The 13288-nt window shown below is 37.2% G+C and overlaps 1 protein-coding gene across 1 annotated transcript in view; it reads right to left on the minus strand.

Annotated features, from left to right (window-relative positions):
* Positions 1-3127: 3127 nt before the first annotated feature.
* ctdsp1 (CTD (carboxy-terminal domain, RNA polymerase II, polypeptide A) small phosphatase 1) overlaps positions 3128-13288 on the minus strand; it is a 34072-nt gene continuing 23911 nt past the window's right edge. Inside the window, exons 4-7 of the mRNA XM_056289276.1 lie at positions 7824-7880; positions 6612-6704; positions 5603-5788; positions 3128-5221 (exon numbers count right to left, since the gene is read on the minus strand). Coding sequence (XP_056145251.1) covers positions 5093-5221; positions 5603-5788; positions 6612-6704; positions 7824-7880 — 465 coding nt within the window. The 3' untranslated portion in view covers positions 3128-5092. The remainder of the gene's footprint in view (positions 5222-5602; positions 5789-6611; positions 6705-7823; positions 7881-13288) is intronic.

Below are 13288 nucleotides of genomic sequence, written 5' to 3' on the forward strand. Positions count from 1 at the left end.
TGAAGGCAAAAGGGGGTCCAACCCGGTACTAGCAAGGTGTACCTAATAAAGTGGCCAGTGAGTGTATATATATATATATATATATATATATATATATATATATATATATATATATATATATATATAATACGGAGAGAGAGAATTTTGAGGTAATGGACATAAGTTGGCTTGGATCAAATTTGCAGAACTTAAACAAATAAGCTGCACTACATCTAATATCTGACTACTAGCTACACCACAGAAGCCCAAATTTGCCATACAGAGACTAACATTAGAATCTGAACAGCCAGGTGTGTTGTGAGACCTGGTATTTCACATGCATGACATGATAAGACGTGACTATGCTGGCTTCTGAGAGTGCTACATTCTGTAAATTACATTAGGTGTTTATGCACTCGCTCAGTTTATGGGCATGTAGGTCAAGCAATATAGGACACCTATCCCAAGATCATTCAAGAACTATTTCCAGCCATGGGATAGTAGGCTATTTATAGTTTTATTATCTTGCCAATAAATGAAAGGGTATTAGGTTCATTCATCTGACTCAGATGGTAGACTCTCTGGCTTACAAATGGAGGCCAATAAACAGCCGGCCAACCAGACCACAGTCGTACTTTAGAATGAAATATTAAAAGAAATAGATCAGGCAAAACTAGTTTCAGTAATATGGCACGTTATGAAGAACATGCAGTGAATATTTGATGGTCATTATTTGGTGATTTGCTGTCTTTTGGTTTTGCGGCGCAGGACAGCACCAGAAATATACCAAACCCCAAAATGAAATCTTTGCACTGGAGCCAATTTGAATTGCTCATAAACCTTCACATCATGGTTATCATTGGTTTGAAAGGGAATTCTGTTTAGAGTATCTGTTATGTTGTCATCCTGCAAAAAAAAAAAAAGCAATGAATTTTGAATTCTGGCAAGATGAATGCAACCTTGTGAAATGGTGTCCATCTGTTGAGATGGCTTACTTAAAGAAACGTATGGGAGATGCCACCTCCAACTACTGCAACGCCTTTGTTAAAATCTACATTTCATTTTTTTCAATTTATTATAATATATGTTTAACATAAGGACCAGCACAGTAAAAATATTCCAACTTTATCATGGAGTGTTATTCATAACATTGCATTTTCCTTCTTCATCTTGGGAACTTGAACTTTCCAAAGATGTATAAACATCCAGTAACAATCTCAGGACAACTCCCCTTTAGCTAATTTGCAACTAGGTTTCACTGAATAACAAGACAAAAATAACAAATGAAGTATGGTGTGATGTTTGTGTAACAGACACAGAAAACATCAATCGAGTCATACCTAAGTTTACCTTTTGACAGAATAAGGCCAAGCATGTTGATGGATGCTCGCTAGTTCTCGGTGGAAGTCTAATTTTTTCTCTGCTCAAATTTCACAGGTGGTCCATGAGTGACATGAGTAACAGTGTCATCCTCCCAAAACTGTCATCACCTCATTAAGATGGATTGATTGTTTATTGAACTGATTTTTTTCCCATGCTATAACATTAGCGTTGCTAAGCCAATGCATGTTTCGATTCAGTCAGTTCAGAAAGTGGATCGCCATAAGAAACAGTTTTATATAGGAAAAAAAGAGCTCGCATCCACTCTATAAATTCATTGAGAATAGAAGCTGCTGTTTATTAAATTGCTTTCACGTTGCACATGTTTGTGCATTAAAAGCGTACATAGAGCCCAGTCCTGGTTGTTTAGTTAAATCTAATGGTGCCTATGAATGTCACATTAGGATGTTGCAGAGTTTGAACTTCAGTAGCTGTGTTCTGACTAACAAATATTCACATTTCCAACTCTTTGGCACGCTCATGCCGTTTCTTTGTGACATCCGATGAACGACTCCCACCAGGACCAGTCAAAGTCCAGCCACAACAAGTAATATGAAAAGAGAGCGAGAGCAGCGAGACGTAATGCAGACAAGTGTTAAACGAGTACTACAGACTGAAGGCCAACTGTTGGTGTACTGGGAAACGATCTAATTAAACCTGATCTTTAAAGTCACATATCAAAAGTCACGTGTGAGTGACAAGTGTAACTGTAGTCACGGATCTGATCTTCTGGCCACCGAAATAGTGTGAGATCTTTCCCTATTAAGATATCCGTGACATGAAGAATCATTTGTCCCTCGGTTTTAAATATCAGATTCTCTATTTCTTTCCCTGTAAAAAATGATCGTAACTGTCTGCCAATACAGAACTCGTGCTTCTACGCCCGTGCCGGAGACCCCAGCCAAATTCTTTTGCCTGATTTGCAGCACAGTCCAAAAGTAGAAAGCTCATGTACTTTTTGTTTTTGTTTTGTTTTTTTGGTCAGCACTTATTGAGCGTTAGTTAAACTGTGAGTTCAATTACAATAAAGGCCGAGTGCAGAAACCAAACTAGAACTTACTCAGTAATACTACCTAACACATGCAATTCAGTCTATTTCTGCCATATGTATGTATAAAGCATGGTTTTGCGTGGCTACTGTGGAGGTACTGTAATTCATATCTGTTATAGTAAGAGGATACCAGCTTGAGGTGTTACTAAATTGAAGATGCCATCCTAACCTACAGTGTTAACAGTATCTGTGTATGTTTTTGTTCCCCCTGCCGTCTGTGTGTCTCAAGTTTAGATTTAGCTCCATGTCTCAGCAGGGCTCCACATAATTTGCCAAAGATTGAACCTGCTATGTGATGAATTGTAATTAATTTTTTTTTCAGTTTCTTCAAGTCTGTTTTCCTCCTTTTGTCCATTGCGTAAGCATTTTTCTTTTTTATGTCTGGATGAAAATCAGTTTATAGTTGTGTGATTAAAGTTCTGGCTTGCAACTAAAGAGCTGATTATGTAAATACACTGGGCCAAAAACCTGATAATAATAAAAGCAGTAGGTGGAATATTGCTAGATGACCTGAGCGGAGCATCACGGCATCGTAGGTACACTGAAGTGCATTGTTGAGGATCGGGATGATTATTTGAACTTAACGGGGAATGAATGGTTTTCTTATAAAATCTGTTCCATTATTCCATTTTTTTCCCATTTTTGCTTGTTTCCCACCCCGCCATGTTTCCTTGATTCACAGTATTATGTGAAACAGATACGGTAATGGAATATGACTTCTTTCAATAAAACATGCTTTATTGATGGAAGGTACAAATACGTTTCTAGTTGCCTTTTTTCTCCAATCTTAACATTTCTCAGCAGCAATTTAAAAACTCAAAACACTTCTTTAAGCCAGGTTCCTTACTTGAATGTCAACATCTATACTCTTGTTGCATACAGTAAAAAAAAGTTAAATCGTTATTTTAAAAAGGTTATATTTTCTTTCATGTACTGTCAGTGATTTTTTTTTTTTTTTAAATGTCATACCAATTGAAATGCTCACACTTGACACAGTCACACTGAAATTCCCACGCGCAAAAGACACATACAGACGTCCACCCTCACACAATGGGCCTGGGACAAGAGTGATCAGGGCTACAGGACATTTGTGAGACAAAGCTCCATCAAACTGATTGCACAGATGTAGTGACTGGTACGCTTGATAGCTCAAGTTCAATGTCAGGAGGCAACTAAACGTGGTTTGAAACCATATGCCACACATAATTTATGTAAAACAAAATATTTCCAGGTTACAATTCACTAACAACCCCCCCCATGCATTATTATTTGCATGATTAATGGACAGCCTGTGTTCGTACTTTGCCAACATCAGTTAAACTAAAACATTACACCTTTTAGACAAAGGTAAAATTGCATTATTAAAAACAAATCAAAAACCATTGTCTAAATTCCTGATATATGTACAAAAATAATCTCACCATTTTCCATAATGGCACTTGGTAAATCTTCTCATCAGAAATGAGCTGAAAAGCATCCAAGTTGCAGTCTGCCGAAAGCCGGAAGTTCAGCTCCAGGCTTTCTTATCATGTCTCATGTATTGCTCCTCCAAAACGTGTTGTTTTGGTAAGTAATAACTGGGTAAATGTCAAGATCGTAATACTTCAAATTTAGCACAACAATAGCTTAAATAGTCTTAATACATAAGTTGTTTAATAATTACAGTACTGTTAGAGGACTGGGTAATTATGGAAAACACTATCAATCATCTTTAATGGAGTTAATAAGGACATCAACTATGACGAATTACTGTAGTTTACCTTTTCCATTTATTTCAAACACTAAACTGCTCATTTTATTTCAGTTTGATTTTACCTTAGTTTTTGCAGCATGTTCAGGCCACTGATTGCTGATATACACTAAATGCATATAGTGTTTGAGGCACATCAGAATGTGCCTATTGTAGTGAAATGTCTTACTGAGACGGTTTAACAAAAACCAAAAACATGCTCTGTAATGCTAATCCAACTACCTCTGATCAGATGATTGTCATTTAGTACATGGACGAATACTTGGGTGTTTTAGACAAAACATAATTACTAGCAGGGTTCATTCCACCTCAAGGCGTAATCTTCCAAAAAAAATAGTATTTAATTATTTGACACACTCTACTTAGGGACTTGTTCCAATGCTAGTCCATGACGCTACATAGTACTGTTGGGAAAAATGATTCATGTGGCTCATTTCTCCTGGATTGTGTCGCCACCATCTTTAAAAGTCCTTAACCGCAAGATACCAACACTTGCACACTAGCTGCGCTAGCAAAGATGTCTAATTCAGCAAGTCATTTAATCTTGTATTCAGTCCTAAAACCCTATTTCCTAAAAAACCAGGGGGGAAAAATTGCCAGTGGGGCGAGATACTTGTCGTTGTCTTAAATCATGTGGCAGTATCTTCATAAAGGCACATCATACTAGTGGCATTATCTTAATAAAGGCACATCATACTAGTTTTCTCAGAAAAAAACAATAAAACAATGCACCCTCACTGAGACTTTTTTCACTTGCTTTAAGAGAAATGGTTTCAAGACTGGATATCGGGTTCAAACGACTGGGCGAGACTGATGTTTTTTGCAGTGTGGTCCTCGTAGAGGAAAGCAGCGTGGAGCCTGTGCCCACCAGGCTCCGTGGCCCCATGATGACAGTCGCTGGTGATTGTTTCCTTTTAGTTGTCCTCTCTCTGTTAGCTTGCAGTCCTCTGCTGCTTGAGAATATCATAGATGTCATCCACTTTGCTTAGTCTTTCAAAGAAGGGGATAAGATCAAGAAGCTCGGTGTCTGACATGTCGTCAAACCAGGAGGCCACAGGAACCTGGACGTTTGGAAGGGGGGAAAAGTGGTATCACAGATGTTTCTCAAGTTAGTGTAGCGCCTCATTATTAGCTTGTAAACACGCTTACAAAACTAAAAATAAAAAGTTAACATTCATCATCATCTCAGATAACATAACTAGTCTTACATAATGTCATACATAATGCCTGATATCGAAGAAAAAGTCCACAGATGACAAAATGATACTGAAAATACTTTTATGGCCCCAATCGTTTAGACATTCCAACAACTTGAGGTAGAATTAATTCTAAATTCCAAATTAATGGAGCTTTTGGAAATTAACTTGACTTGCATGGATCCAAATATGCTACAGTCACCTCGATGTTCAAGTAATGCAGAAAAATAAAGAAAAATGGCATACTGCATTGTCCGGGTGGAAGATGTAGGAAGCTGGGGAGTTGTCGATGATAATGACCTTGTTGAGGTCTCGGCCCAACCGGCTCAGGTCTTTGACATAATTCCCTCTATGGAAGACACAGGACTCCCGGAAGAGACGACTTCGGAAGGCCCCCCATTTGTCCAGCAGGTCCGACACAGGATCTGCATACTGGCATCAGGAGAAAACAAACATATGCCGAGTTGTCTTTAAATAGGACTGAGTTTGTGTTTCTGCATATGATGGTGTTGTGTGTGTGTGTGTGTGTGTGTTTAGGGCTATAATTAGATGTGGGTGTGTTGTATGACTATACTGAGTTAGTGCATAAGTTCACAGGGTGAGTTTATAGTTTATATAGGTTTACATGTTATAAATCATGAAACATCAAGATGAGATATAACGATTTGAGTGAGTAAGAAATAAACAATTGCATAAAAATTAATATTTTACATCATAATAGATTAACTTTTGATAATACAAAATTAATCATAAAATGTAATCATACAATCAAAAGCAAAAAACATCACCTACCAGCCATGAATAAATCGCTGGTAGGTAGGCAAACATTCATTTATATAATTATGGACATAAATACATATACATATATAATATATAAATATATAATAATACATAAATATATATAAATATAAATATATAATACATATATACATACATAAACACAGTTGAATAACAGTCAGGGTTAAGAGGAATTTAGGTTTTATGGTATTGGCGAAAGTTCAAGTTAATGTTGTGTCTGCACGGGTGTGTAGGTTCAGTTTTAAATCAGGGATGGAAAAAAAAGAGCTTATGGGTTACTGTCCAACTAAGCATCACATTTTGAACCAACAGGTGTTTTGTTTTTTCTTTTTGTGTTTTATCATAGCGTACGAATGCCAGCGAAATACTTGTTAACAACTGTTTGCACCTATCCGCCAGCAGCACGCAGTCGAGTGCTGAGCAGCAGTTAACGTGGCATTCAGGACAAACATCTCACCTTGGATAAACTCGCGGTGAACAAAACACACTCGAACAACTCGCCCATTCGTTTCAGGAACTCGTCCACATGGGGTCTCTTCAACACGTACACCTGGGGTAGAGACACATCCAAGACACACAGCATGAAATCCCGTTAGGTTAAAAACAGCTTGTGCACAGCCTGATTCACCTATCAACAGGGATGTGATAAAGAACAAAAAACAGGGAAAACAACAGGAAAACAGCCATCTTCCATTAGAAATATATTGTTATTGTGGTTTCCCAAAAATTTAAATGCAAAAGCATCACTAGCAGATTAATTCATACACACTGATTGTTAATTTTTACATCTCCACAAAAGTAAATTAGCCACATGACAAACATTTAATAAAAAGTCACTTCATATTAATTGTTTGGTGTGTGCATGGACTCCCTCTGTTTTTACTACCATTTAAGTAATCTCCAAATAATTTAAGGAAACAAAGTTTTTAGCTGAGGTATATTTGTTTAACATAATAGTAATAAAAACAATATCCATACAAGTGTGCTGTGTCTGCTCCCACTAAGATGCTGGTGGCCTTGTTTCTGAACCAAGTCATCCTGAATAGGCTTTCCCCCTTTTAACAAGCCTATCCTGGATTACTTGAAGCAGACCCAAGCCCTGGGGACAACAAAGCTCTTCTGTCTTCTAGGAGGCTTCTAGGAGGCTCATTTAAACCCTCCAAACAGTAGTCTGCCATTCACCACTGCCACCATGCTGGGAATAATATCTTCTACAGACTGAGATTGATGGCTGGCGATTTCTGAGAAGCCAGCCAAGGTTTCCTCATTTCGTCAGGCCACTGAAATAGCTGCCTGCTGCTCGGAGCCGTCAACAGAGCAGGCCACTGCACTGTCAGGTTAACTAGCACAGTGTTTTCTATTAGTCTAATCATTTCAATTCTCTTTCATGAAATGTATTATTGAGCTTACAACATCGTACCACTGCACACTGACATTGCATATTTAGTTAAAAGTGCACAGCATTTCCAATGTGCAGGCATTGTAAAAGAAGGCCCTAGAACTTTGCACCTTCAGCCATGCAAGATTCTCAAGCTGCTCTTCTGAGTTGCAACACAAAGCGCAGCAAGGTGGGGAACAAGTGTGTGACTTTGATGGAGGCTGCTTTGTGCCTTGTGATGTCGGGACCGAATCAAAAGAGCAACAAAAATGTAAAGCTGGTAAAGCATACCTGGTGAACTGTTCCATCAATTTCCACTGGAATGATAAAATCTGCGTTGTTGACTGGCTGTTGCGGACAAGAGAATATGCATTGATTAAAAGAGAAATGTATCTTTAATTTACTTCAAATATAAAAATCTAAGCTTTATCACAGTACTGTAGCATATCAAACATGAAGCTATGTAATGCAGAAGTAAAGACGCAAACTCAGCGTCTGGTAAATAAAACCACACTACGTAAATAATCTGGCTCTTGTGTCTTTCATCATTGAAAGACCTGACAAGACTCATAAAATATCAGATTTATTTAGAGGGTCCTCACACCTAGAGTACGTCTCTCAAATGTTAGGCTCATCATGAGAACATTCTATATAAGGCACTACATACACCATGACCTAAGTAGGCACTCTGTGAGATCGACCAGATTCGAATGATCATGCATCATGTTTTAGAAGCAAAAGATTACATAAGGATGCTGAAGTTAGCTAAAATTTAACATGTCACCTGCTTTGGGTGTGTGTATTTGTTTTTTGGTTTATTGCCTTTGGTGACATGCATTTTATATGCATTCAATGGCACCTATTTTCAAGTACACCCAGCTGCAGCCTGGGCGAGGCTACACATGGGGCAGGCCTGTTAGGGTCAGGATTAGGGTTTGGGAGTGGGTGTAGCTCCGCCTTGTAGATGTCACCTCGCCATGTTCTCTTCGCTGCAGCCAGCAACTTCTCCCTATTTTTGCTGCGCATGCTTTCTGAACTCATGGCGTTTGGTTATACTTGACAGTCAAAATGTTTGAGCCATGAATAACTGCACAGCAAATCTGTATTTGAACCAAAGCACATGCCACCAGCCTGGATCTATGGCAAGAGAATAAAAATTCTGAGCAAGGGTTTTAATAAATACATATTTGAATTGACATCTGCAAACCTATGCAAACAACTTTCAATCCCTTGAAAAGGCAACAGACACACCTGCCATTTAACAGAATATGTGCAGTGAAAATAATAATGGCATGTTTCCATTTGAAAAGTAATTTAGGGTGTTATCATCTTCAGACGTCACATGCTACTGTTGTGTTGGCATTGATCATATATAAGTAAATAGAGTAAACATGAACATTATGTGATTCACGGTTCATGAGTCATTACATGCACCATTCATATTAAAAATAGGAATTTATGCTAGTTTACAATACCTCTGCGAATTAATTGCTATTGATGTTTTATGACTTGGTTTTGTTTTTGTTTTTTTGAGACATTTTTAAAACTACATCACAATAATACACCCCAGCCTGGTATGACCTTAGCTAAGTCTACATAATAGTGGGTCTAACCAAGAAAATAAGGAGAGGTTGTGGTTGTTGGGGTTGGGTACAAAAATATTTACTGCATGTGTTATTTTCTATGAATTATGAATAAAAATATGAAAAAATATGTCTCTGAATGCATAAATCTTTTTGTTCTGAGTTTTTGACTGCACTGAGTGTAAAAAAAAATTGTAAAAAAACTCCCAAGTTTCAAGTTGTTTTATTTGTCAAATGCACAACAATACTGCGTGGTGGGCATTGCTGCAATGAAATGCTTAGGCATCAGTTCAACTTCAAAAAACCTAAGAATACACACATTAAGTTAAAACAACAAAAAAAAAAGGAAAATTAAAGTATTTACATCACATCCTGAGAAATTAAACTAAGCTGAAATAGCAAAAAACAGACTAAAAGTAAGCTAAAATTCACAGTGCATACAGCCAGAAGAATAAATTTGAATTTAAACTAAAATAAAGTCAAATATTACTTCTAAAATTAACAGTCGACACGGAAATGTAAGAGTATATACAGAGGTATGTTGTAATAAATATGGAAAATGTATCTACATAGTGCAGGGGTGGTATGGCTGAAAATGAACAGTGCAGAATAAAGTGATGTGTGTGCATTTTACGGGTGTGTGTGTGTGTGTGTGTGTGTGCGTGCGTGCGTGCGTGTGTGTGTGTTCTAATATCCAGAGTCTATGTGTTCAGGAGTCTTACGGCTTGTGTCTCTGTACAACCTAGCAAGTATATGAAATCAATAAAGAGAGACTGTTCTTACGTGTAATTGCAGTCAGTATCTTGTTAAGTTAGTGAATGCTCTCGCAAAATTACTCATTAAACTCTTTATGAAGCATTCAAACCAATTCTGTATGCTTTGATTGCAAATGCCAGAGGGCGATAAGATGTCCATCGTTTCTCAATTTGCAAAAAGGCACCAAGGTACTGTCAACTCAGAGATTATGCTTTCGGGCCTATTTTTCACAAGTGTGTCAAACTAATAACGGAATTTTATTAGGTGTCTTGTGCCAAACATGGAACTTACAAAATCTGACCCTGTTTACACTTAACTGGTGTCATATCCAGTGACATCCTTTAGGACAGTCTGTGACCCAAGAAGACTAAACAGCATATGGCATTACATAATTTCATCATGTGACATGGGCGCCTCAAGTTGAACTAACTAGCTTTGATGACTTCGTGTTTACTGAAATACTACCATAAAAGGTATTAAACTCATTAAAAGATGACCGATAATTTATAAAATCAATGTGAAGCCTTAAAGTAATTGTTCACATTTCTATTAATATTATCTTAAATATTTGCATTTTTTTCTTTTGCGCCTGATCAATGCAAAATTGTTAATTTTATTCAAATTGAATTGACAACGAAGAAAGAGTTGTTAATTCATTATTCTACTTATTAATTTGTGGCGGTTGAAAATTTAATTAATTAATTGATTAACTGATTAATTAATTAGAAAAACACTCAAAATGTGTCATGTTACTGAGACCTCATTTCTAGTTTGTGTCTGAATGTTGTCAGTGTTTATCTTTCAAAAATACTCTTATTCTATCCTTCGCGCCAGCAAACCTGATCAGCAGACTCATCATCTCAAATCTCAATGGATTTTTAAGATAAAGTAGTTTCTTTCTCAAATCGGTTGGGCCTAGTGTGCGACAAAACGTTAACTTTTGGATGGCAATAGGGGGGTTCTGCTTTAATCACGACACATCACAACGGGTGAACTTTTTATCATTTATTTCTAAATAAATGATTTGCCATGGATGTTAAAGAGGGGGAGAGGAATATCCAATGAAGTTTTGCGGTTTTTTTTTTTTTTTGCAAAACCAAATTTGAGTACCACATAATGGCCCAAATGCTTAATGAATTTTCAACATAAAGAGGATTTAGTCAAACTGTAATAATTGGAAATACAAACACAAACTATATGTTCACAACTTGCGTAATTTCCAAGAATGTCTTTTGTGCATTTGTCGCCATCTTACAATGCTGTGATTGCAACTATCCCCAAATCCTCTGTGAATAGTACTCACGGCCATTGTAACTCTAGTTAATGTTCACACCCACATTTGCAAATAAAACTGATAGTTGATTTCGGTCATTATGCCACTGTATTGTTTATAAGGGTGAGGATACCTGTAGTCAGTTGAGACTGAGGAGGTCACTTAGATGAGTGATAAAACATATCTGTCAATAAATGTGTCCAGATGAACTGATTCAACTGTCTTTGATTTCAAGAATGTCCTTTTAATTTGTAAACATGAATTGAATTTTTGTTTTGTTATATCTTAATCAAGCCAAACGTTATGAAACAGGCTTGTAATGTCTCATACAGAATTTACTTGAATCACCGGATTATTTTGCTCCTTTTCCTACCACTGAGTGTTTCTTTTAACAAAGTTTTATACATATACACTACCGTTCAAAAGTTTGGGATCACCCAAACAATTTTGTGTTTTCCATGAAAAGTCACACTTATTCACCACCATATGTTGTGAAATGAATAGAAAATAGAGTCAAGACATTGACAAGGTTAGAAATAATGATTTGTATTTGAAATAAGATTTTTTTTACATCAAACTTTGCTTTCGTCAAAGAATCCTCCATTTGCAGCAATTACAGCATTGCAGACCTTTGGCATTCTAGCTGTTAATTTGTTGAGGTAATCTGGAGAAATTGCACCCCACGCTTCCAGAAGCAGCTCCCACAAGTTGGATTGGTTGGATGGGCACTTCTTTGAGCAGATTGAGTTTCTGGAGCATCACATTTGTGGGGTCAATTAAACGCTCAAAATGGCCAGAAAAAGAGAACTTTCATCTGAAACTCGACAGTCTATTCTTGTTCTTAGAAATGAAGGCTATTCCATGCGAGAAATTGCTAAGAAATTGAAGATTTCCTACACCGGTGTGTACTACTCCCTTCAGAGGACAGCACAAACAGGCTCTAACAGGTACTATTTAATGAAGATGCCAGTTGGGGACCTGTGAGGCGTCTGTTTCTCAAACTAGAGACTCTAATGTACTTATCTTCTTGCTCAGTTGTGCAACGCGGCCTCCCACTTCTTTTTCTACTCTGGTTAGAGCCTGTTTGTGCTGTCCTCTGAAGGGAGTAGTACACACCGGTGTAGGAAATCTTCAATTTCTTAGCAATTTCTCGCATGGAGTAGCCTTCATTTCTAAGAACAAGAATAGACTGTCGAGTTTCAGATGAAAGTTCTCTTTTTCTGGCCATTTTGAGCGTTTAATTGACCCCACAAATGTGATGCTCCAGAAACTCAATCTGCTCAAAGAAGTGCCCATCCAACCAATCCAACTTGTGGGAGCTGCTTCTGGAAGCGTGGGGTGCAATTTCTCCAGATTACCTCAACAAATTAACAGCTAGAATGCCAAAGGTCTGCAATGCTGTAATTGCTGCAAATGGAGGATTCTTTGATGAAAGCAAAGTTTGATGTAAAAAAAATCTTATTTCAAATACAAATCATTATTTCTAACCTTGTCAATGTCTTGACTCTATTTTCTATTCATTTCACAACATATGGTGGTGAATAAGTGTGACTTTTCATGGAAAACACAAAATTGTTTGGGTGATCCCAAACTTTTGAACGGTAGTGTATATATATATATATATATATATATATATATATATACGTATAAAGCTTTTAATCCAGTGAGTCACGTAAATTCTTTATGAGACAGTACAAGCCTGTTTCATGCCATAAGCAATCATCAGCTGTCAATACAGCTGCTCGAGGAAAGAACATACCATTTACTGCCTCGTCATGCACATCACATGCACAATGTCCAATGGGGAAGGGAGAGGTGCGACGTTCAAAAATTCAAAAACACATGATCGCTAACGGAGGTGCAACATTCAAAAATTCAAAAACATGTGATCGCTAACGGAGGTGCGACATTCAAAAATTCAAAAACATGTGATCGCTAACAGTCCAATGGGGGGAAGGGGGGCTGGTATTTGTCTATTGTCATGATTTTTTTATAATTAAAAAATAGGTGCTTGTATCTATCTATGTCTGTAACTGCTGGCCAATTCATCCCTGTTATTCAGTGTGGACATTTCTGGTTTGCAAATGATAAAATATTTTTCCGTTAGACATAGATTGCACATTTTACTACTGGTTGAATTTGCT

The sequence above is a fragment of the Lampris incognitus genome, chromosome 11 (genome assembly GCF_029633865.1).
Source record: "Lampris incognitus isolate fLamInc1 chromosome 11, fLamInc1.hap2, whole genome shotgun sequence".
Classification (NCBI taxonomy): domain Eukaryota; kingdom Metazoa; phylum Chordata; class Actinopteri; order Lampriformes; family Lampridae; genus Lampris; species Lampris incognitus.